Source organism: Hyla sarda, chromosome 8, assembly GCF_029499605.1.
Source record: "Hyla sarda isolate aHylSar1 chromosome 8, aHylSar1.hap1, whole genome shotgun sequence".
NCBI classification, from domain to species: Eukaryota; Metazoa; Chordata; class Amphibia; order Anura; family Hylidae; genus Hyla; species Hyla sarda.
Genome location: NC_079196.1, coordinates 89,268,593 through 89,294,954, shown reverse-complemented (window position 1 = coordinate 89,294,954; position 26,362 = coordinate 89,268,593). Strand labels below are relative to the sequence as shown.

General features: G+C 40.9%; 1 protein-coding gene across 3 annotated transcripts; it reads right to left on the bottom strand.

Annotated features, from left to right (window-relative positions):
- Positions 1-8,858: 8,858 nt before the first annotated feature.
- On the bottom strand, positions 8,859-25,423 carry MYL1 (myosin light chain 1). Of its 3 annotated transcripts, none has more exons than XM_056534137.1 (7): positions 25,310-25,423; positions 12,780-12,807; positions 10,734-10,877; positions 10,040-10,213; positions 9,875-9,952; positions 9,702-9,749; positions 8,859-9,333 (listed from the first exon to the last, which is right to left on the bottom strand). In XM_056534137.1, the coding sequence occupies exons 1-6, from the start codon at positions 25,421-25,423 to the stop codon at positions 9,721-9,723; spliced, it is 567 nt and encodes a 188-aa protein (XP_056390112.1). In that variant the 3' UTR covers positions 8,859-9,333; positions 9,702-9,720. The 3 variants fall into 3 exon arrangements, with proteins under 3 accessions (XP_056390112.1, XP_056390113.1, XP_056390115.1); XM_056534138.1 differs by lacking the exons at positions 12,780-12,807; positions 25,310-25,423 and adding exons at positions 13,078-13,102; positions 13,662-13,886; XM_056534140.1 differs by lacking the exons at positions 12,780-12,807; positions 25,310-25,423 and adding an exon at positions 12,271-12,393.
- Between the last annotated feature and the right edge of the window lie 939 nt (positions 25,424-26,362).

Here is a 26,362-nt window from a genome sequence, read left to right as displayed (position 1 = left end):
AGGCCCAGGCGTAGGTTGCAACGGAGACTGTGGGAGAGGTGCCCAGAGATCTAAGTCTTTTTCCTGGCGGAGCTCTTGATGTCTCTCAGAAAAGCGCATGTCAATGCGGGTGGCCAAATGGATAAGTTCTTGCAGGTTGGCAGGAATCTCTCGTGCGGCCAGCACATCCTTGATGCGACTGGATAGGCCTTTTTTAAAGGTCGCGCAGAGAGCCTCATTATTCCATGATAATTCAGAAGCAAGAGTACGAAATTGGATGGCGTACTCGCCCACTGAAGAATTACCCTGGACCAGGTTCAGCAGGGCAGTCTCGGCAGAAGAAGCTCGGGCTGGTTCCTCGAAGACACTCCGGACTTCAGCGAAGAAGGACTGGACTGTGGCTGTGGCAGGATCATTGCGGTCCCAGAGCGGTGTGGCCCAAGACAAGGCCTTTCCTGAAAGAAGGCTCACTACGAACGCCACCTTAGACCGTTCTGTAGGAAACAAGTCCGACAACATCTCCATATGCAGGGAACACTGAGACAGAAATCCACGGCAGTGTCTAGAGTCCCCATCAAATTTGTCCGGCAGGGACAAGCGGAGGCTAGGAGCGGCCACTCGCTGCGGAGGAGGTGCAGGAGCTGGCGGAGGAGATGGTTGCTGCTGTAGCAGAGGCAGAAGTTGCTGTAACGTGGCGGTCAACTGCGACAGCTGCTGTCCTTGTTGGGCAATTTGCTGCGATTGCTGAGCGACCACCGTGGTAAGGTCAGCGAGACTTGGCAGCGGCACCTCAGCGGGATCCATGGCCGGATCTACTGTCATGATTCGGCTTCCAGGTAGTGGATCCTCTGTGTCAGCGAGGGATTGGCGTGGACCGTGCTAGTGGACCGGTTCTAAGAGGCTACTGGTGTTCACCAGAGCCCGCCGCAAAGCGGGATGGTCTTGCTGCGGCAGTAGCAACCAGGTCGTATCCACTAGCAACGGCTCAACCTCGCTGACTGCTGAGAAGGCGTGGGACAGAAGGACTAGGCAGAGGCAAGGTCAGAAGTAGCAGAAGGTCGGGGCAGGCGGCAAGGTTCGTAGTCAAGATGGATAGCAGAAGTTCAGGTAAGACAGGCTTTGGACACACTAAACGCTTTCACTGGCACAAGGCAACAAGATCCGGCAAGGGAGTGCAGGGGAAGTGAACAGATATAGTCTGGGAGCAGATGGAAGCCAATTAAGCTAATTGGGCCAGGCACCAATCATTGGTGCACTGGCCCTTTAAGTCTCAGAGAGCTGGCGCGCGCGCGCCCTAGAGAGCGGAGCCGCGCGCGCCAGCACATGACAGCAGAGGACCGGGACGGGTAAGTGACCTGGGATGCGACTCGCGAGCGGGCGCGTCCCGCTGTGCGAATCGCATCCCCGACGGCCATGTCAGAGCAGCGCTCCCGGTCAGCGGGACTGACCGGGGCGCTGCAGGGAGAGAGACGCCGTGAGCGCTCCGGGGAGGAGCGGGGACCCGGAGCGCTAGGCGTAACATTGGTCACTCCATCACCTTTACTTTTAGGGTTTGTTTGGGGTTGTTATCATGTTGGAATACTGCCCTGCAGCCCAGTCTATGGAGGGAGGGTATCATGTTCTGCTTTAGTATGTTCTGTCACAGTATATGTTGGCATTCATGGTGTCCTCAAAGAACTGTAGCTCCCCAGTGTCAGCATCACTCATGCAGGGCCAGACCATGACACTTCCACCACCATGCTTGACTGTAGGCAAGACACACTTGTCTTTGTACTCCTCACCTGGTTGCCGCCACACACACTTGACACCATCAGAACCAAATTAGTTTATCTTGGTCTCATCAAAACACAGGACATGGTTCAAGTAATCCATGACCTTAGTCTGCTTGTCTTCAGCAAACTGTTTGCGGGATTTCTTGTGCATCATATTTAGAAGAGGCTTTGTTCTAGGACAACAGCCATATAGACTAATTTGATGTGTGTGGTGTGTGGTCTGCGCACTGACAGGCTGACCCCCCTACTCTTTTAACCTCTTGCGTTCGTGACGCCAGGGCATGGTTTAACCTCTTCACCACCAGAAGGTATACCCCTGGATCCTGGGCTAGGCACGGGACAAATAATCCTCCGACACCAAGTTATGGAACAACAGCAGCTTTACTGAGACAGCTTAGTCAGGCCCAAGGAGGTGACCAGTGCCTTCAGAGACTTTACGGCTCACTGGGACTTGTAGTGGACTTGGACAATTTGATGCAGGGCCACGCTTACTTGACACAGATTAATCTTGATTGACTTGACTGTGATTGACTAGACAGACTTCATCCCATTTGTAGCTTACCAGGTTTTGATGTTTACCTGTGGGGCAGTGGACTTTTGGATGAGTGGCTGCGTGGTAGGCTTCAGGCCTCCTCAGGACACCAGACACTCTCTCTGGACTTGACCTCACTGTTCCTCAGCAGTGCAAGAACTAATCTCAAGAGAGAAGAGAGTGAACTAGCTCCTCCCAGGGTTTATATGGGGTAGACTTTGGAGGGCTCCTATAGGTCACCCTGTGGGTCACATGGCCACTGGTACCTTCCTTGGTTACACCACATAGCAACATTACTTAAAGGTATATAACATTATATGTACATTACAATACAGAACATAGGCACAGTTAAGGCACATAGGTGAAGGGGGGGGGGGGCTTCCCAGGGGGTCACTGAATGGAGTCTGTGGGCTGTGTTCAATTGTCCAGTCCTACTACAAGTCCCAGCAAGCCCTTAAGGTCTCTCTGGGTTAATGCCATTTGCCCCTAGGGTAACAACATCTGCTCTCATCACACCCTGCTACCACACACTTGTATTCTTTACCAGGGTGACAACAGCTGCAGTCCCGGCTTCCATGGCAGCGTCGATCATCTTCTACTCTTGCTGGGAAGGAGCAGCTGTTTAGTCTTATTTAAACCCATCGGAAATTCAAATCAGTCTCAGAATTCCTCCTACAGGTCTAAGTGTGTGGTGGATGCACATAATAAAAGGAGCCTGGCCTTTATTATCAATAATGAAAATGTAATTGAAGACAAAGTAAGCAAACACTGGGCGCAGTCTTCATGTCGGAATGTTGACAAACATACTTCAGCCTCGTCCTTTACAGTGCTCAGTCTCTATGTCTAGACAAGGGAAGTTCTTATTGACAGGGAGTTTTATCCTAATAGTCAATAGAATGTAATAACTATCTAAGGAAAATGGTGTTTGATGTAAACTGTGATCTGCTATGTTTATGTTTACCAGTTTTGCTTTTATTTGCTGGAGGTATTGTAGACCTGTTTACACTATATTGTTGTATTCTTTGTACAGTGTAAAGATGTTCCCATTTGTTGCTGTATCTAGATAGGTAAGTTCACCAATAGATGTCAGATGGCAATGGGTAGTTTGGTTTTTGTGAGTGTAATTATGTGGCTATTCTGTAGGTGAGTCCCTGTGCTCATGTAAAAAAAAGGTGGGTTTACTGCCAAGTGGGGGCAAGCTGGGATTTATTGATATCGTCATTCATGGCTGGTGTGTGACAAGTTGTCACTGGGCAGTGGTGTTAGAAAGAGGCCTGCTGAAGCAGTAGAGACATTGGCAAACAAAGTATGTGCTGAGCACTGGCAAGTAAAGTGTGTAAAGCTGTGAGGGGGTAATGTGCCAAACTGGAGTCTTATGGCCCATGCACACTACAGAAATGGGAGTCTGCTGCTCATTCCCCCCATACGGAAGTTTCATAGTGGAACTTCCAAGGCAGATTCCAACGGATTGGCTGCAAGCAGAATTTCACATTCCAATAATTCTGAAAAAAATAGGTAAAAAAAAAAAAAAATGCAAAGTGGCTCTACTTTGCCACCTACTGGAGTTAGCTTTCCTTCAGATCAATGTTCAACCCCCACAGGGTCTTTAAACATGATTGGTTATTATATACCAAGCCAGAACACCTCTCAGAAGATGGAGTTACCCATCTTTAGACACTTTCAGATTTCTTACCCCTGGTGTGTACAGAGAAGGGCGCTAGCTGCCTGGTGAAATGCCTTGAATGTGGGTAGAGCAAGTTCATTCCTTCTAGAGGAGAGCTATTTTGCATATTTTTCCAAAGTAGAATTGTCCCAAGGTTACACACTACACCCTTATTGCCACATTCAAGGCCTCTGTGGCAGGAGATCACTGGCACTGGGGTAGTGCTGAGACTGTGCAGAATTAAGCTAGATTCACATCTGTGTCAAAGGCTCAGTTCGAGGCCTCCGTTCATTAATGCAGATTCTGTTCATTAGTGAATGTCAGAGTTGACTGGTCTTCTGCATGAAAGGCACCATGGAGTTGTTGTCTGACCACAGTGCTCTCTGCTGACACCTCTGTCCATGTCAGAAAATGTCATGAGCAGCAGCAAATCTCCATAGCAAACCTCTCCTGCTCTGGACAGTTCATGACATGGACAGAGGTGTCAGCAGAGAGCACTGTGGTCAGACTGTAAAGAACAACTCAACTTCCTCTAAAGCATACAGCAGCTGATAAGTACTGGAAGGATTAGGATTTTTATATAGGAGTAATTAACAAATCTGTTTCATTTTCTGGCACCATTTGAATTAAAAACATTTTTTTCCCCTCCAGTGTATTCCTTTAAGGGTTTAAGGATGGAACAAGGTGTAAAAAAAAAAACTCAATGTGGGACCATTTCAAGAGTTGCTATAGTACCCCACAATTGTTTGTTGTATCCCAGCGTCATTATTACTCATTAATATATATATTTTTTTATCTCTGCTGTTATGTCACTATGTGCATTATCCTTGAACGGAAATCACTGTAGGAACTATGCTTATGCTGAAATATCACTGTGTGCATAATCCCTGCTACTGGGACAACACCACGCACATTAATCCACTATTACGACATTACTATGCATTAGGAAGTGAGGCCCCACTCCACATGTAACCCCACATGGTTATATGTTACTCTGGTGTACAACGTGCTATAGAAATACTGTTCTGTCTCTATAAATAGCATTCAACGATTATTTATAACTAAGCCATTTAAGATTTTTAAAGCATGTTTTTCTCAGGGGAAATATTAAATGAAATTATCTGGATTGGCAGAGGTTAAAACTAAACTTGCCCTACTCTGCTGTTACAGTCAGTTGTCATTCTTTATTACTAGGGAATGGTGAACAGCTGAAAGCAGGCAAAGGCCCTGGCAGTGTCTAATATTACTAGTGTAGACAACAAAATATGTTACACAATGTGAGGAAAATGTCACTGGCAGGGTTTTTCAACACTACCATTGTTGAGATAGGGCAAAAGGGGGTATATGCCAATGGATTACTGCCAGCAAAGGCTGCCTGGGCATGCTAGGAGTTGTAGTTTTGCAACATCTGGAGGTGCACAGTTTGGAGACAACTAATCTAAATCATTATTTGGTGTGAAATATGTACACGTGACCACTATAGAGCGAGAAAGAAAGGAGACTGTACTCACCATCCAACACCGTTTATTTGGTCACCTAAAGATGCAGGTGGGTTCGGCGGCGGAGGCAGGGGCAAACCTGAACAGGCTGTTTCATGCTAAACTGTGCTTCTTCAAGACAGTATACTGGTTGGTATGTAGGCTCGAAGAAGCCCAGTTTAGCATGCAACAGCCTGTTCCGGTTTGCACCCGCCTGCACCTTTAGATGACCGAACAAACGGTGTTGGATGGTGAATGCAGTCTCATTTCTTTCTCGATCAATAGTGGTTACAGTCTTGTTGTAGACGTTGCACCTCCGGTACCAACTTCATTTCGTGAGACCCCCAGTCCTTTCCCCCACCTAGATTCTGATTACCTTAATCCTGCTAGTGCCGGGCCACCGCTTCTTTTAGTCTATATACACGTGACCACTGCTATTGGGGAGGGGGACAGTACCTAGTCATTTGCCCATAGACCTTCACAAACTGTGACCCTGTCCTAAATATATTACCAATAATGCCAAACCATTACAGAAAATATCACGTCTTAACAATGGTCAAACCTTTTTTTCTGTGCCCTAAAGTGTTTAGTGATCTGGATATTGTATTAGGAACCTGTGCAGGAAAAGTTGACCATTTGCCCATAGCAACCAATCAGATATCTTCCTTTATTTTTCAGAGGCCTTTTCAAAAATGAAAGAAGCGATCTGATTGGTTGCTATGGGCTATTAAGGAACATGTCAAAAGTTTTTTCTAAATTCCATATACACTTTAATTCCTTATCCTAGCTTCGGGGATGAAAAAGAAAAAAACAGCCTGGGCTTCACGGCCTGACCCAGTTCGGGCTGTTCTCTTCCTGTTCATCCCTATCACACCCCACGTCATGCCCCCTCCCATAGACATGAATGGAAGGGGCGTGGTGTGATGTCACTAAGGGCGTGGCATGACATCACTAGGGGCATTACCTTGACGACACATCCCCGTCTAGGAAGAAGCGCCCGGCACAGAATGGGAGATAAGATGTATAAAGCCTGAATACCCCTTTAACATGTCATAATTTCTAAGACGTATTGTCCTATGAGAAGCTCTGCTCTGTATTTTTGTCTCTAGATGTACACTTATTCTAGCTTCTGAAGGTTTTCCATTTGGGATGCCTGGCAGTGGGACCTTTAAGATCTGCACCACCCTTTATACAACATGTGATAGTGCTTGTGTATGAGATAAGGAGACACCTATATTATAACTAAGAACATGGTAGATGGGGGGCTCAGTAGGTAGCTTCTAGTTAAACCCCTGGAGCTGAGTATAACCTCAGGGGATGTGGGTACATTGGCCAAGAGCATTCTGCAACCTTCAATAAAGCAGTCAGCCTCAATATAAATCTAAGGTCCGTATCTGTTCTTTCATTTATAAACCAGATGTAAAAACAGATGCCAATTTTATATGTGGGAAACTAGATAGACAATGGGGGATCATGCCAAGTATCCATTTCCATCCCTCTACATGATGTGACATTTGTAGTGTAGTATTTGAGGGTATATTTATAACTGTGTGGTGACACTTGGACCACCCCTGGACAGTTGAACAGAAGCATCTATGATATTTCTTTCTTTAGTTCTTCAAAACTAATTGTAATCCAGGGTTTAGATTTGGATACTGGATTTACCAACATCAAGAAGATCTTAGATTATTAAACATATTGGCATCTGGTCTGTTTAATCCATTAGGATTAACACTAAACAGATTACATTGCTTCATTGCTGTGTAGTCATATACAGCTTGTTAATACCGTATATGATTTAATATTCTATTTTTTTTTTTACATATGATGAGTGACACAAATCAGTTATGGTGAGATGTTTACACAATAATGGGACAAAGAAGGTCCTGTTGGCATCACTTGCCACTATAGTATATTTCTTAAAGGGCTGATTCAGAAATATTGATGAAATGTACTCTGTGTACAATGATAAAACAATGTTTGGATTTATTTCCTCTGATGAAGCCCAAGGGACCACAGTCAGACACTGAATTATGTAATACATTTGTCCTGATGTATAGTATCAAGTTTACAGATAACTTTAACAAACTACAACTTCTTCTATTCCTTGATTTTCATTTGGCCACTTGCTTTTAGTTTAGTCTGTTGATATCCTGACTTTTACGATGGTCACAGCCTCCCTAAAATCTTTCTTGTACAACTCAAGACTCTTAGTCATAACGGTACCAAAGCAACATCATATGAACTAAAATGCTGTACTATAATTTAACATTAATATTCATACAAGCCCCCTTCATCTATTAGCTGATCGGTAAGGTTTGCTCCATAAAAGGACCTCTTAAGTCCTTTTCCCTTTAATAGCTACATCTATCTTACTTACTGTACAGGATCTGATGGCTAATATCAGAATCCTTGAAGGGACATGCTGTAAACTCATGTTACCTTAAATTTGTTCATGCCACCAGATCATGTTATTGCAATCAAATAAAAACTTAAAGGGAACCTGCCATCACTTTCATGTAGTCTGAATCATAAGTCATCAGGGTGGTCCCTGGTGACTTCTGCCTGCCTAGCTCTCCACCTATACTCAAACAGGGAGAGATCTCTCATTCAAGTCTGGTGGGGCGGAGAGGAGACCACCCTGATGACCCTTGGTTCACACAGTATAAAAGTGATGACAGGTTTTCTTTAATGAAGCATGGATCATATTTCAGACACCAAGTCAATATGGTTTTGCAAGCTCAGTGCTATCATATGTATTGCTAGTTTTAAGTGATCTCACTTTTCCAATCTAGTCTCCGTAAACATTGTACAAGTTCAGCTTCTAGAAGATTTAAAGGGGTACTCCGGCCCTAAGACATCTTATCCCCTATCCAAAGGATAGGGGATAAGATGTCTGATCGTGGGGGTCCCACCGCTGGGGACCCCCGCAATCTAGCATGCAGCACCCGCAGCACCCACCTGTGAGCACTGCAGGAAGCACTGGAGGCTCAAAGTCTTATGCCTCCCCACCACGGGGACGGAGTATTATGACATCACGACTCCGCTCCGTGTGATGTCATGCCCCACCCCTCAATGCAAGTCTATGGGAGTGGCGTGATGGCCGTCACGCCCCCTCCCATAGACTTGCATTGAGGGGGCAGAGTTGATGTCACACGGAGGCGGAGTCGTGACGTCACGATACTCCGTCTCCATGGTCGGGAGGCATAATACTTGGAGCCCCCAGCGCTTCCTGCAGTGCTCACAGGTGGATGCTGCATGCTAGATTGTGGGGGTCCCCAGCGGCAGGACCCCTGCGATCAGACATCTTATAACCTATCTTTTGGATAGGGGATAAGATGTCTTAGGGCCGGAGTACCCCATTAAGTTGTCTAGAATATTCCTCAGGAAGATCTTGTCCCACCAACAACAAAGCATCCTTCTGTTTCTTTCAATAAAACTTTATTGTTTAGACAGTATGGAATACAGAAATACAATAAATTAACTACCCTACTATCAGAGGAACCCACTAAACCTTAGGCTAGTGTGGTCTCTGCCAGTGAATGACACAGTGTTCTTTGGTATATTGGCCCAAAACCCAGGGCAGATAAATTAAGAGAGACTTTGTAGCCACCATTTTAGCAAAGGGTATTTTTATTGCGATGTCTTTTGATGTACAGTGCTCCATGGCATGTTACACATATCTGCTTGATTGAAATCTCCTCCGGCTTTACCAGGGTGATCCCTCTTGTGTGGTCTTTGCTTTAAATAACGACAGGGTTTGTGGGGAAAAAAAATGTCCCAATGATGGAAAATAAAAAATATTGATGTGTTTTATACAGTACATATCCGTAAAGTTGGTAATGACCAGTTGCTGGTCTTTGTACAGATTCCATGCCTCCAGTTCTCCTGAGACATTCTAAGGCAGTGCTAAAAGAGATGAAAGAAAAAGAAATGTCAAGTTGGAAATCCTATAATACAATATAAACTCCAACTATGCTAAATTATCTAAGAGAAAATGTTCAAAGTCCATAGGTCTTGGGAATGTTGCATTACATTAGCAAAAGTCCATGTCTAATACAGTATATCCAAAACAGAATTTATGGATTAAGTCCAATAGACCTTAAATAAGTCAAAATACTGTAGTCCTTAAGAGGATGTGTTCCGTAATATATTTGGAAAACAAAAGTAATGTTTCCATAAAAAGTTTTATTGTCTCCATCAGCAAGTTTTATATAGAAACTTGTACAAAAACAGTTTTGTTGGCTATCTGTGTTAAGGTAAAGAGTATCACTTACTTTAAAAGATAAGATGAATCTAGACGGACATGATGTGCTTCACGAAAGCTGGGGAATGTAAAAAAAAAAAGTTATAAAATGACAGAGATCCAAACATCAAGTTCTACTTAATTTCCATGTAATAAATAAATCAATGCAATATTCTTAGGATTAGAAAACAACGGTAATCTTACCTTCATAGTTGATGCAGCCGTTGGAGTCTTCCTGTCCTGCCAGGAGAGCTTCTACTTCTTCCTCCTTCATCTTCTCACCTATTGGGACAGAGTTGACAAATGATCAATGCCTACTTCCTGATGATCAGGAATATACAGTATAAGCAATGAAAAAAACAAACTTACCCAGTGTGGCCAATACGTGACGCAGCTCAGCACCCATGACTGTGCCATTGCCTTCCTTGTCAAAGACACGCAGACCCTCAACGAAGTCCTCAAAGCTGCCCTGGTCCTTGTTGTTGGCAACAGCCTGCAGCATGGGCAGGAACTGATCGAACTCAATCAGTTTGGCGTTCATCTCTGTAAATAATAAACAAATCATAAGCTTAGGCTCAACAGGTAAAACCCTTTAATTTACAAAAATGCCGTTTAGATCAGCACATAATATTTAGGTGCAAAGCTTCTGGGGGCTACACCAACACCTCTATGGGTAACTTGTATAATCCCGAGATGAAGCAGTACTCCAAGATTTATCTTTTATTTCATACGTTATGTATAATAGTTATGTTATGACTTCACTTTATCAACATTATATGCTAAATACTACAATATTATCAGTAATCCTAATCTGTCACTCTGTAAATCTTTTTATATTGTAAATATTTATAGAAACTAAACCATAGTCTCAACAATATACTGTCATATATAACAATATACACTGGTATTAGAATCATAATAATCATAAAATCTATATGTAAGATAAATAAAAGGAAAGACTTTCTAAAGGTATTATTTTAGAAGAATGTAATATATTCATCTATTATTTATCATTCTTCAATGCTTTATTAGTATAATATGTCATTACATTAAGACAACGTACCCTCAGGAGTTGGGTTGCCCAAGACTTTCTTGACCTCAGCATTTGTGGGGTTCTGGCCGAGAGCCCTCATGACATCAGCAACCTGGGCGTAGGAGATCTTGCTGTTACCTGTCCTGTCAAAGAGCAGGAAAGCCTCTTTGAAGTCTATGGGAATGAAAGAAAAGTAAACGTGAGATTGGTATGAAATGATAAAGGCGTTTTAAATAAGTTTTCCCTGCAAAATTTGATAAAAGAAAATAAAACCCTATAAAAAGAAGTTGAGCATTGTAATGCGCCTGCAGCTCCTTCTGCTTGAGATGTAACAAAGCAGAGATGGTCATTTTACATAACATAGTGTTACAGTAAAGCTGGGGGGAAACTTGGTTATGCTGCACAAAGGAAACAGTTAAATGACCAATTCAGTTCTGCTACATCTGTCTATTATTTGTTTTACTTGCTTCCTTATATAGTTGACAATATGATGTGAAGAATTACAAGGGTGCCCTAGCTCAGATTTATAAGGATGACAAAGGGTTACACTTTGATGACCACTTGTGGCAGGGGAGATAGAATTTGTGCTTGTTCAGCTACTTTTCAGCCTGGGATATTTAACACTTGGTTATTTTCAGTAACACAGGGAGACGTCCAAATCAAGTCGGAGATAGTTTTCTGGGCAGACTGTAAAAGCTGCTAATGTTAGCGAAGAGTCAGAGCTCATGTAATGGGATAGCACTAACCCCAAAGATGCATAGACCCCCTAACCCTTTACATGCCAGAGCGGCTAGCAATTAACATGCTAAACATAGGCACCTGTCACCAAAGTAAAGTTTGACAGCGTCAGCATTTGCTTTCACAAGTACAACATGCTGAACCAAGAGCTGCACCTGGCAGGATTAGTGATCGATTACAGCAGCTTGGTGTCAGCTATAGACTGGGTGGCATTTTCCTTTGTTCATATTACTTTAAGATTGCTGTAATGTCTATTAAAGAATTCTCATAGAATGTGGTCAAGCACAAAATGACAAGTTCATATTACATATAGTGGATTTATAGAATATGTCTTTCAACTGAGAGAGAATATACAGATTAGATATATCTGTAGCATGGGCAGCTACCCCAAACATTACACGAGGAACCACAAAACTCAGCTGCTGCAGAACCTTTTTGCATGATAAAATAATGCTTAAAGGTAATTTGATAAATGCAGCAAGCAGTAGGCAAATGTGACTTGAGGCTCTATATCTATGCCAGGCATAATGTGACTATGTTGTAGTTTGCTAAGTACAAACAAGAGCTCTAGGGAATAAAGACTGAACTTCCTTACAGTGCTGATGACTGATTTACCGCGGTATTCTCTGCTGAAAGTAATGGGTATGCCCTGGCATCACTAAAGCACCCCAGAATACCCTCCATGACTCACACAGTCATGTCACCAACTATCTATGGTACACTCAGTAAGGTAACTCAATTGCCCATACTTGGACCAGCCTCATACCATCAATATCTGCCTCCGTCAGGAACAGTCTATTGATTCCTATCCATACATTTCTCTATTTACATTGTATCATTTGCAGCTTTGACTATGTGTATCCTATATTTGTAACATAACGAAACCAGCCAACTGCTTTGGAAAGAGAAAGGCCTTCATGATGGAAAGACTTGGGATACACTATTCTGTTTATACAATGTGGGGGAGATTTATCAAAACCTGTCCAGAGGAAAAAGTGCTCAGTTGCCCATAGCAACCAATCAGATCAGTTCTTTCATTTTTAAAAAAAGGCCTCTACAAAATGAAAGAAGCGATCTGATTGGTTGCTATGGGCAACTGGGCAACTTTTCCTCTGCACTGGTTTTGTAAAATCTCCCCCTGTGTATCTAATAAAACAGCTTTAGGGCAAATCTAGTATCAAATCAGTATTTAAAGTAGAATGTTGCCTTTTAGTAATGGTGTTTGTAGATTTGCCCATGAGCTATTGTATTAGATATGTAACATGTGTATTTACTACAGTATTTGGAATGTGCACGTAATACAACCAGTTTTCAGGTCAGACCTTGTTCTCAACTTACCATCCTGCTGATCCTGAGAGAATTCGATCTGTTAAAAGAAAATCAGCCAAAACACTACAGTTAAAGGCCTGTCTGAGTTTGAGGTTCACAGCTTTCTGAAGTCCAGAAGAGAAGCCCATGCACATGGGACATGCAGGAAGCTGGAAACCAAACAAGGCCGGCAATGAAGGAGATGCCTGGGTGGGCAAAGTGCCCATTGGTTCAAATAGAGCTTTCTTTCCTTAATCATTATATTATTATTAATCATTATCACAGTCATGGATGGAAAGGCATTACTTCATCTCCAGCTATCACTTACCAGCAACCTCATCTGCGGAGAAAGACTGCAAGGAAAAGAGAAAGAGCCAAAGACTAGTAATGGTGGCAAATGCACTGACAGAAAAGCAAAATGTAGCTATAAACACTTCCCAATATACGCTGCTTTCTCTAAGTTTATGAAAGGCAGCTTAGTATTCATACGGATTCACTGTTATTTGTATCTAAACTTTGCAGAGCTCTTGTGCTTTTCTTCAATCCCAGAATCCTTTGCTGCACTGACAATACATACTAACTACTTTTACTGCAAACTATGTGCAAAGAAATCATTTATAGGTTTCTATATTTAGTAAGGTGAAAAGGCTTACTAAATATATTATTCAGCCCATCACTATATATTTAACACTTACTAGGATGATTTACATTAATGATTATTTTTTAGTCCATAAGTAAAATGTACGTCTTACTATTATAAATAAAAACTAAAAAAAAACTTTTAACATAATATTTTATGAAAAGTCAAGCGCTATAAGGGATATAGTCTTTCTGAGAGATAAAAGGCTTCAAGTCCTACTCTGCATAGTGCAATGAAATTGTTCAGCTAGAGAAACAAACTATGACACCCACCATGTTGAGCTTGGGACTGGGAGATGAGCAGGGAGCTGAGACGTTGTCCTGAGGAGGGCTGGAGCGTGTGGTCCTTCTGCCCTGGCTGAGCTCCTCTTATTTATCCGGGGGCAGTGACACGACTGCCCATCTCAGATGTCAGAGGGGAAGCTAGCCCCACCTCTGGGTGACTTTTTGGCTTTCTTAGGGCAAAGGAGGGATCTCTTTCCCGTACCACCAATTTGGAGAGCTATTTTTAGTAGGAAGTGGCTTTAACACGCTTTAATGACTTTAAAACATGTCAGCAGGTTTTTCCGCAAGAAGGAGGAGAGTCCCAGGGACAATTTTGGGCACTGCGAGATTTTTAAGAATAACCATTCTTTACAAACTTACAACTGTGTAAATAAAGGGGCCTGGGTCTAATAATACACATCACTTTACTATCACCTCCATATGAGTGACTAAAAATTCAAAAAATTAAGAAAATCAGTCTGCAGATCAAATACAGGGAAAGCTACTACTGACATTGTAACTGCAAATAAGCTTGAGGGGAAAATATAAATGCATGTGTGTGTGTTTATATATATAGTAAATTTGAGTAGCCGTATTAGTCCAGTGATGCAGATGCAAATCAAAAAATGTTGCAGTATCTTGTAATACCTTTTTTATTGGACTAACAGAATTTTGTTGAGACAAGCTTTCGGGGAGGAATCCAATAAAAATGGTATTACAAGATACTGCAACATTTTTTGATTTGCATATATATATATATATATATATATATATATATATATATATATACCCAATTTTCTTTAAATATGTATTTTATGTATTTTTGCCTGAATTTGTTTTACGTCATAAGTGACACATAGCATAAAACTAAACATAATTTGCGAAAATGATGTCGTTAATAATTCTGTTAAATATTTAGATGAAATGAAGGTTTGTTTCCTTACCCACCGCTCATCTCCATTACACTTTAGCTAAAGCTTTCCTTGATGATTAGCGCCATCTCATGGTAGTTCATGGTACAAGTTTGTGTTCTAAAGCCTCAGGCATTAAGGGATTTGCTGTGTAATTGTTGGAATGTGTCAGTGATAATCGGGAAGAAAGTCTATTTGTAATTCCAAAATTCTTTTTTTCCCATCTGCACCACCCATCCTTCATCTTTCATAACATCCTTAGAACTTTTTAGGCAGAATAATAAATGGTTCTGTATGCTAGTGATTGTGTTGTTCAGTGTGTGAGCAGCCTACAGGCAGTATGCTAACGTTATATTGGCCATTATCAAATAAATTATCAATTAAATTAAGGTCAATATCTTATATGGATTATTTATTGTAAGCAATGAACTAATGCATAAAGTATAGGTCAACATTTGACTTTTTGATTCCCTTTCATTCATCAGTATTTGGGTCAGTATATTATGTCAATATTTGTAAGCCAAAACTAGAAGAGGGGCCTAAACTGAGAAAAAAAGTATAATAGTATAAAAAGTAAAAGTGTCTATAGTCCAGCTCACTCCCTCAGCCTGTCGTGCCAGGACCGGCGTGGGCAGCACCGACTGGAAACAACGAACAAAGGCAAAATGTCCATCGCGAATGTCAGAAAGCAGGATGTTTATTCCAATAAAAGCTACAAAGACCAGGAGAACATGACAAGGTGACGCGTTTCGGTCCTATGACTGGACCTTAGTCATACCAGTCTTAGGTCCAGTCTTAGGACCGAAACGCGTCACCTTGTCATGTTCTCCTGGTCTTTGTAGCTTTTATTGGAATAAACATCCTGCTTTCTGACATTCGCGATGGACATTTTGCCCTTTGTTCGTAGTATAAAAAGTATATAAAGGAACAATTTACAGCTCAACACATCGTCATGAATTTGGATATAGTGTTGAGCGGCATAGGCCACATTCGAATTCGCGATATTTCGCGAATATATGGACAAATATTTGTCATATATTCGCTAAATTTGCCTATTCGTAATATTCATGTTTTTTCGCATATTTGAAGATTTACATATGCAAAAATTAGCATATGCGAAAAGTAGCATAAGCAAAAATTCGCATATGCGAAAAATCGCATATACGTAAATTAGCATATGCGAAAATTCGTACGCCAGTCTCACACAGTAGTATTAGAGCCTTCTTTACACCACACAAGCTGGAAGCAGAGACGGATGATCACTATGATGTGTACTGTGAAAAATAATTCGTAATTGCGAATATATAGTGCTATATTCCCGAATAAAATTCGCATTACGAATATTCGCGAGCAACACTATTTGGATATGGTCTAGGCCAGTGGTCTTCAACCTGCGGACCTCCAGATGTTGGAAAACTACAATTCCCAGCATGCCCGGACTGCCGTTGGCTGTCCGGGCATGCTGGGAGTTGTAGTTTTCCAACATCTGGAGGTCCGCAGGTTGACGGCCACTGGTCTAGGCTATGGCTCATAAATACTGATGCAAAATACTGACCAACGTACTGTTATTTGAAAGTGACCTGGGGGTGTTTGAGAAAAAAAATGCTTTTTGCTGCGTTTTTCTTGTTTTTTCCCAAATGCGATTGACAAAAAAAAATGGTAAATTAAAAAGTCTATAGCAGCATATTTCAACCAGTGTGTTTCCGGCTGTGGGAAAAATACAACTCCCAGCATGCTGGGTGTTTTAGTTTTGCAACAGCTGGAGGCACACTGGGTGGAAAACACTGGTCTGTATTAAAATCTTAAATGGACTACAAACAATGCAGTTTTCTTTATGGCATTTTACTGGTGTATTGTTGTGCCTTTGACATTATTTTCAAAAAACAGCATCCTCTTGGCAGGACTTGAAAAAATAAATTCTGAAAAAACTTTCTGATAAATTATAAATGTATAAAAAAAAAATAATTTGAAAGAAAAAGTGTGTGTGAATTGTAGTGTGGATGACACTGATGAGAATGTTACTTACTGGTCCTCACTCCATGTCCCGTTCTGCTGCAATCCTGGTTCTTAAAGGGGTTATCCAGGAAAAAACTTTTTTTATATATATATATATATATAAATATATATATATATATATATATATATATATATATATATATCAACTGGCTCCAGAAAGTTAAACAGATTTGTAAATTACTTCTATAAAAAAAATCTTAATCCTTTCAGTACTTATGAGCTTCTGAAGTTAAGGTTGTTCTTTTCTGTCTAAGTGCTCTCTGATGACACGTGTCTCGGGAACCGCCCAGTTTAGAAGAGGTTTGCTATGGGGATTTGCTTCTCAACTGGGCGGTTCCCGAGACACGTGTCATCAGAGAGCACTTAGACAGAAAAGAACAACCTTAACTTCAGAAGCTCATAAGTACTGAAAGGATTAAGATTTTTAAAATAGAATTAATTTACAAATCTGTTTAACTTTCTGGAGCCAGTTGATATATATAAAAAATGTTTTTTCCTTGATAGCCCCTTTAAGTCTATGCAATGACCTGCTTAATGCATACTTTTTTGCACAGTGACGTCTGGGGGGACATCTTACTATTAACCCCTCCTTGTGCTCAGCCTCTACATAATGGAGCTCTATTCTGCAGCAGTGGAGGCTCAGCACAGGCTTTAGAAAGATGCTGGCTAGACATCACCATGTACCAAGCAGGTCATTTGCATTTCCAATAGATTACGAATGGAATAGAGGCATGGGGTGGAGACCGAAAAGAATCCTTGTCATCAGTGTCACCCGCACTATAAGCCTGTAAAATAGGTTAGAGACACTGATGAGGGATTTCCCTTAAAGGGGTTGTCCCGACACATAAATGACTTCTATAATAAAATCCCAATCCTTCCAGTACTTATCAGCTGCTGTAAACTACAGAGGAAGTTCTTTTCTTTTTTTAATTTCCTTTCTGTCTGAACACAGTGCTCTCTGTTGACACCTCTGTCCATTTTAGGAACTGTCCAGAGTAGAAGCATATCCCCATAGCAAACCTCTCTTGCTCTGGACAGTTTCTGACATGGACAGAGGTGTCAGCAGAGAGCACTGTGGTCAGCCAGAAAGGAAATTCAAAAAAGAAAAGAACTTCCTCTGTAGTTTACAGCAGTTGATAAGTACTGGAAGGATTAAGATTTTGTTTTTAATAGAAGTAATTTACAAATCTGTTTAACTTGCTGGCACCAGTTGATTTATAAGAAAATGTTTTTTCAGTGGAGTACCCCTTTAAAGACTCTTTTAAGGGCCAAACACTGAAATATAGAGTTGGCTACTACCAGTAGGTGGCATTAGTGAACCAGCTTCTTCTCTTCTGGTGGAGACCCAATTTCCTTTTTTTTTTCTCCAGGGGGCATTGCCTGGCAGATAACATTACATTTTTTTTCCATGACAGCAGCTTTAAATAAATAAATAAATAAATAATAATAATAAGTATTATTATTTTACATTGTTATTATTAATAATATTTGTGTTGTTATTATTATTTTTCTTATTATTACTATTAAAATAAATGTATTAATACACACATCTATTATCACTATTCTTATATGTGTTATTAGGGTATGTTCACACATATATATATATGCAGTGTATACCCTGCAGTTTTTTTTTTTTTTGCAGTAGATTTTACTGTGTGGATTTTATGCTGTGTTCAATTATTTTTCATTTTATTCTCTGATTTATTCATCTAGTAAAATTAAACACAGCATAAACTCAGCAACATAAAGTCTGCAACATATACGACATATGTAAACATGCTGCAATGTTTTGAATTAGCTCTGAATTATACTTATCTTGATAACAAATTAGATACAGTACATGTAGCTGTACAATAGATGATACCATCTAATTGGTAACTTTACTGTAGCCTAAAGTCCTATTTTTCTTGCATTACTATTTATAAGTGGCCCAAGTGAAAAAAGCCTTGTTCTACAGAAGAGTATAACCTGTCGTTGAAGAACACACTTTGGAGTCACGTGATCAGATGTCCAAAATGGTACCTGCCACTTAGGATCTCCCAGGGTTGCAGACTAATCGCACATGGAGCCTAGTTATAAATAAAGATGTAACACCAACCACTGTACTGGGGGGGGGGGGGGGGGGGGGGATGAGTTAGGGACCTCTGCTCTATATCATTCATATAAAGATCTGGACTGTTGGTAGTCTTGAGGAATGGGTTAAAGGGTATTCCAGGAAAAAAACTTTTTTTTTTTATATATCAACTGGCTCCAGAAAGAAAAACAGATTTGTGAATTACTTCTATTAAAAAATCTTAATCCTTTCAATAATTATCAGCTGCTGAAGTTGAGTTGTTGTTTTCTGTCTCGCAACAGTGCTCTCTGCTGACATCTCTGCTTGTCTCGGGAACTGCACAGTAGAAGAGGTTTGCTATGGGGATTTGCTTCTAAACTGGGCGGTTCCCGAGACACGTGTCATCAGAGAGCACTTAGACAGAAAAGAGAAACTCAACTTCAGAAGCTCATAAGTACTGAAAGGATGAATTTTTTATAGAAGTAATTTACAAATCTGTTTAACTTTCTGGAGTCAGTTGATATATATATAAAAAAGTTTTTTTTCCCGGATAACCCCTTTAAGGACCTCTGCTCTATGTCACTCATATTAAGATCTGGACTGTTGGTAGTCTTGAGGACTGGGCTAGGGACCTCTGCTCTACATCACTCATATTAAGATCTGGACTGTTGGTAGTCCTTGAGGACTGGGCTAGGGACCTCTGCTCTACATCACTCATATTAAGATCTGGACTGTTGGTAGTCTTGAGGACTGGGTTAGGGACCTCTGCTCTATATCACTCATATTAAGATCTGGACTGTTGGTAGTCTTGAGGACTGGGTTAGGGACCTCTGCTCTATATCACTCATATTAAGATCTGGACTGTTGGTAGTCTTGAGGACTGGGTTAGGGACCTCTGCTCTATATCACTCATATTAAGATCTGGACTGTTGGTAGTCTTGGACTGGGTTAGGGACCTCTGCTCTATATCACTCATATTAAGATCTGGACTGTTGGTAGTCTTGAGGACTGGGTTAGGGACCTCTGCTCTATATCACTCATATTAAGATCTGGACTGTTGGTAGTCTTGAGGACTGGGTTAGGGACCTCTGCTCTATATCACTCATATTAAGATCTGGACTGTTGGTAGTCTTGAGGACTGGGTTAGGGACCTCTGCTCTATATCACTCATATTAAGATCTGGACTGTTGGTAGTCTTGAGGACTGGGTTAGGGACCTCTGCTCTATATCACTCATATTAAGATCTGGACTGTTGGTAGTCTTGAGGACTGGGCTAGGGACCTCTGCTCTATATCACTCATATTAAGATCTGGACTGTTGGTAGTCTTGAGGACTGGGCTAGGGACCTCTGCTCTACATCACTCATATTAAGATCTGGACTGTTGGTAGTCCTTGAGGACTGGGCTAGGGACCTCTGCTCTACATCACTCATATTAAGATCTGGACTGTTGGTGGCCTTGAGGACTGGGTTAGGGACCTCTGCTCTATATCACTCATATAAAGATCTGGACTGTTGGTGGCCTTGAGGACTGGGTTAGGGACCTCTGCTCTATATCACTCATATAAAGATCTGGACTGTAGGTGGCCTTGAGCACTGGGTTAGGGACCTCTGCTCTATACCCTGTCCTGTGACTAAGAAGGTCTACTACAGTATGTATCTACAATAGTTATCTCTGCTATAACTCTGGTGACTGCAACCTAGTGTAATGATGCCCAAAAATACAGTAAAGCCTCTATGAGACGACTACCTCCCCCCCCCCCCCCAAATAGCATTAAATAGTCTACTACTGGGATAGTCATCTCAAAGAAATGGGTACTGGGTATAATTTATGGTGAAACTAAAAAACAGTCATAGAAAATCTGGTCTGGATAAAGGGGGTGGGGGGGGGGGTGATCTTCTCAAAGAGGTTTCCCCATATTGGACTACAGGACATAATACATCATACCAAATGCCCTGATGAAATGTTTCGGGCACCTCTGATTTTTGTTCTATACATTTTGGGTACACCATCCTATAAAGCCCAGGGATAATGTTCCTGTAACGTCACATTCTGTCAATGCATTGTCGCCATTCTTACTTTGCTGTAAATCCTTTCTTGCAGGCTTCCCTCGCGTTATGTCCGTCCGGCAAGTGATCAAAAAACAAGACTTCACAAAAAATAAAAAATAAAAAACACATACGATGCAAGCAGAGATTTACTGTAACAGTAACACCATGCTGTCTAACAGCGTCCCCTAACCTGCCCCCCCCTTAACCCAATTATCGCAAAACTACAACTGCCAGGACATGATGGGAGTTGTCGTTTTGCAATGACTGGGGAGTCACGGGTTAGGAAACACTGCTGTAAAATATCCATGCATTAAAACAAAGAAAGAAAAAATAATAATAATTCAAAGATGTGTTTTTTTTTTTAACCTTTTATAACCCTGACTATAATACTTAGAACACTACATAATACTATAGAACAGTGGTCTTCAACCTGCGGACCTCCAGATGTTGCAAAACTACAACTCCCAGCATGCCCGGACAGCCAACGGCTGTCCGGGCATGCTGGGAGTTGTAGTTTTGCAACATCTGGAGGTCCGCAGGTTGGAGACCACTGCTATTTAATATAATTTTCTCAAAACAGATATATATATATATATATATATATATATATGTATATATGTATTTACGAATTTACCATTCTAGCATGAGGAATCGAAATTTTATCTGATATTATTAAAAATGAATGAAAGATAATTCTTTTTAATTGTATTATCGTCGTAATTTCTGATAAGATGGATGCAATGCGGGGATGTGCCTGCAGATGGCGATCATTGCACGCGATCATTGCACTGGTTTAATGGGATAGCGGAATTGTTATACCAAGTAACAGGCATACTGTAGTAACAGCTGCCAAATGACAATACGTATCAACAGTGATGTTTTATTAGCTCCTTAAGTATTTTAATGTATCATTGAACACATAACCTTTGCAACCACTAGAAACATATTGTGCCACGTTTCCTGGAAGATCCCCCCTTGATACCTCATTAAGGAGGCAATTGTCATCAAACCTGCTATTACAGCTAAGCACATATAGTGGTTTGTACTCTAAACAGGACAGTTAAAGTCTTTGAAGCAAATAGATTAATTACATAAACAATTTAGGGTATGTTTTCATGGCCGGGATGCTAATTGTAATTAACGAATACAAAGCCTTGAAGAAGGACGCTTATGGACGCTTATAAAGATAAGACTGGGACTTCTCTCTTTCTTAAAGGGGTTATCCAGGAAAAAACATTTTTTTTATATATCAACTGGCTCCAGAGAGTTAAACAGATTTGTAATTTACTTCTATTGAAAAAAATCTTAATCCTTTCAGTACTTAGGAGCTTCTGAAGTTAAGTTTGTTCTTTTCTGTCTAAGTGCTCTCTGATGACACATGTCTTGAGAACCGTCCAGTTTAAAGGCAGATCCCCATAGCAAACCTCTTCTAAACTGGGCGGTTCCCAAGACACGTGTCATCAGAGAGCACTTAGACAGAAAAGAACAACCTTAACTTCAGAAGCTCATAAGTACTGAAAGGATTAAGATTTTTTTAATAGAAGTAATTTACAAATCTATTTAACTTTCTGGAGCCAGTTGATATATATATATAAAAAGTATTTTTTCCTGGAATACCCCTTTAAATACATTTCTGACTTTGAAGTCAATTGTTGCAATTAAAAGGGTTATCCAGGAATAGAAAACAGCACCACATCTGTCGTCGGGTCATGTGAGGTATTGCAATGTAGCTCCAGTCAAGTTAAAGGGGTATGCCGGTGAAATTTTTTTATTTTTTTTAAATCAACTGATGCCAGAAAATTAAACAGATTTGTAAATTACTTCTATTAAAAAATCTTAATCTTTCCAGGACTTATCAGCTGTTTTATGCTCCAGAGAAATGTATTTTCTTTTTGAATTTCTTTTCTGTTTGACCACAGTGCTCTCTGCTGACACCTCTGTCCATGTCAGGAACTGTCCAGAGAAGGAGAGGTTTGCTATGGGGATTTGCTCCTGTTATGGACAGTTCCAAACATGGACAGAGGTGTCAGCAGAGAGCACTGTGGTCAGACAGAAAAGTAATTAAAAAAGAAAAGAGCTCCCGCAGTAAGAGAGGTTTGCTATGGGGATTTGCTTCTACTCTGGAAAGTTCTTTACATGGAAAAAGGTGTCAGCAGGGAGCACTGTGGTCAGACAGAAAATAACTCAATTTCCTCTGTAGTATACAGCAGCTGATAAGTACTGGAAGGATTAAGATTTTTAAATAGAAATAATTTACAAATCTGTTTAACTTTCTGGCACCAGTTGATTTGAAAAAAGAATACCTCTTTAATAGAACTGATCTGCAATACCACACACAACCTGAGGACAGGTGTGGTGCTGTTTTTGGAATAAGTTATCTCTAATTTTGTAATCCTGGATAATCCCTATAGAAATTTGAACATGGGAACGCACCGACATTTACATTACAGCTACTGATTTATTTATGTGACCTGAGCTTCGGAAAAGGACAAAATTCTTAATATACAACATAGCTCTTATCTATTCTTATTTTAAACCAAATTAATGATGAGATGTAGACGGGCCCTAAATTTCACTACTTCTAGCTACGACACTAGGTATTACCTGTTCCAATTAGTTAATTGGGCAAATGAATGAAAAGTCTCACATCAAACCAATACTGCCAAAGTAGCACTGATTATAGATACATCACATAGGTATATATACTACATATATATATTTTATTATATATATATATATATATATATATATATATATATATATTATGTAAAGTGTCACATCAAAACACCACTGCAAAACCAGCACTACTATTATATAGGGTATGCGTGTTATATTGTAGTATTTCGGTATATGAATGGAAAGCATCACTGCAAAAAATTGTATCTCATAAACATTGCTCCTTTATAATCATGATACAAGATGCCAGTAAAGGTGATAACCCAATGTAGTGTTTTCCAAACAGGGTGCCTCCAGCTGTTGCAAAACTACAACTCTCAGCATGCCCGGACAGCCGGAGGCTGTCCGGGCATGCTGGGAGTTGTAGTTTTGCAACAGCTGGAGGCACGCCGTTTGAAAAACACTGACTCAATGCTTCATTAAAGGGGTACTCCGGTGGAAAACTTTTTTTTTTTTTAACTAAACTGATGCCAGAAAGTTAAACAGATTTGTAAATTACTTCTATAAAAAAAAAATCTTTACCCTTCCAGTACTTTTTAGCAGCTGTATGCTACAGAGGAAATTCTTTTCTTATTGAATTTCTTTTTTTTGTCTTGTCCACAGTGCTCTCTGCTAACACCTCTGTCCGTGTCAGGAACTGTCCAGAGCAGTGGGGATTTTCTCCTGCTCTGGACAGTTCCTGATACAGGTATCAGGTTTCAGCAGAGAGCACTGTGGACAAGACAAAAAAAAAATATTCAAAAAGAAAAGAATTTCCTCTGTAGCATACAGCTGCTAAAAAGTACTGGAAGGGTAATGATTTTTCTAATAGAGATCATTTACAAATCTGTTTTACTTTCTGGCACCAGTTGATTTCAAGAAAACTGTTGTCCACCGGAGTACCCCTTTAAAGTCACATTCTCCAACCTGTGGCTGTCCAGCTGTTGCAAAACTACAACCCCCATTATGCCCCGACAGCTAGAGAGCCACAGGATGGAATACACTGATACAGCTGATAAAGCTAAAGAAAAGGCTCATCTTGATAGCTATATAAGTCAATGGGAGAGAGGTTATTAGAACTAGATATACAAGAAATAAAGGAGACATCATGATTCTGATGTATTTTTGGATTGATCCCCTTGAAGAACACTACAGTCCGCCTCTCCCCAGTCTAATGGCAGCTTACACACAACAGTAGACTGCATTGAATGGGGTGACATGGACTCTTGATAGGCAACTATAGCAACACCCCATTATGTATTAGTCCTGATTAAAATTGGAAGACAAACCTTTATTCTCCATATTAAGGCATCCTCCCTGGGATCCGCATTTAAAGACCAATTGGATGCTAGGAAGGCGGAGAGGTATTGGAGGGATCGGGTAACTATCTCGCCACCTGTCTGCCCTTCTACCATTCCAAGGAGCAATCTTTGTGAAGACACATCACACTGCATTCATTCTGCACACACAATACAGAGATGGGGCGTGAAGAGTCACTGGAAATACTACTGTAAAAGTATTGGAAAGGTCTTGTCAAATTTGACCTTGTCTTGAGTAAATTATAGATCTTGCCTACCAAGTATGTGTTACTATCGGTGGTAAGTAAAATAAATGTATGAAACACCAGTTCTGCATGATCCATATTTGACATGACTTCCATACACTTAGGTGGCAGTAGTTACATATACTCTTATTCCGCTGTTTACGTTTCAATGTAAAATATTGCCAAAAGTTATATAAGTAGTAGCCGTAGTAGCCATAAAATATACGTTATCTCTAATTCTAAAAAATGTAGTTAAAATGTCACGAAAGATTTAAAAAGCAAAATAAATAAATAAATAAAAAGCAGAACACTAGTGTCCTCAAAGTGTTCTCAGACTGATACATTTCTAAGTTAGAAAAAGCAGCTTCTCTCTATCCCCCTAAATTTCCAGTGACCAAAACACATCCCATCCTACGGCAGCCCTGTTACCTTGACACTGGACAGGTCAAATGCTGGTTCTTTGGGTTTAACTGGTTCTGGGGCAGGGGCTGGTGCTGGGGCAGCGGCAGCAGCAGGTTTCTTCACATCCTTCTTGGGTGCCATTGTGCTTTAGTTTGAACAGGGGAGGTAGTTAAGGATCCAAAAAGAAACCAGCCCAAGTGTTATCTTGAGGGAGGAGGTAAGATCAGGACGATCCTCAGCCCAGAGCCTAGAAGTGGGACCAGTGTGTTTTTCACTATTAGGGCATATTTATATTTCGCTTAGTACCTAACACAATCTCCATGCATGCTGCTGGATTGGACAGTTCCTCAGGCAAGGAGGATGTCATAAGGACTAAGACTATAAATGGAATATAAGGGGTCAGGGCTACATCAAGCCACGGGACTTCTATTTTTTCAGCCTGCCTGGATTTTTAGGATAAGTGTAAGGGACAAACACACATGAATAAGCTGCCTGGGAAGCTCTTGTTGACATCTAGTTGCAGGTGGAAACATTTTGCCCTTATTTTCTAGCTGGAATTTAGTGTTGTTCCTATGCAGTAAATCACACAACTTCTCCCCCCACCCCTCCTCATAAATTCCAAGATCTCCCTGAGGATGTGATTTCAGGATGGAATGTTGTGTTCAAAGGAATGGGGTACAGAAAAGTCTTTGCCCCCCTTCCTTTCACACTTCCCACCGCCCCCCCTTTTGACATAGTCTTTTCGCCCTACCCCCCCCCCCCCCCAATTCTCTTCCTTTCATTTGCAGAAAAGTGTTGATCAAGCAGTGTGCAGCCCAGGGTTTAAAAATAAAAGCAGACGTATATGGCAAGTCGTCCTTGTCACCTCCTCCAGTTTCAGGGAGAATGTACTGTACGCACAGGCCCCATCCTCCCCGCTTTTGTATATTAATTACATTCTGAAGGAGAGTGAACATCCCTGGGCACAGAGACAGCTTCTACATTCACAATACAAGAAGAAGTAGCGCCTTGACTAATGGAAACCAGTCTTTCTAAACATTCCTTTACCTATTGCAAGTAGGGCCTACATTGTCCTTTGCA

Coding starts and splice junctions, on each gene's coding strand:
- MYL1 (XM_056534137.1), bottom strand. CDS start 25,423: ATGGCACCCAAGAAGGATGTGAAGAAACCTGCTGCTGCCGCTGCCCCA. Junction 12,808..25,309: donor TTGACCTGTCCAGTGTCAAG/GTAACAGGGCTG, acceptor TTCTTTTAACAG/ATCGAATTCTCTCAGGATCA. Junction 10,878..12,779: donor CTCTCAGGATCAGCAGGATG/GTAAGTTGAGAA, acceptor TCATTCCCATAG/ACTTCAAAGAGGCTTTCCTG.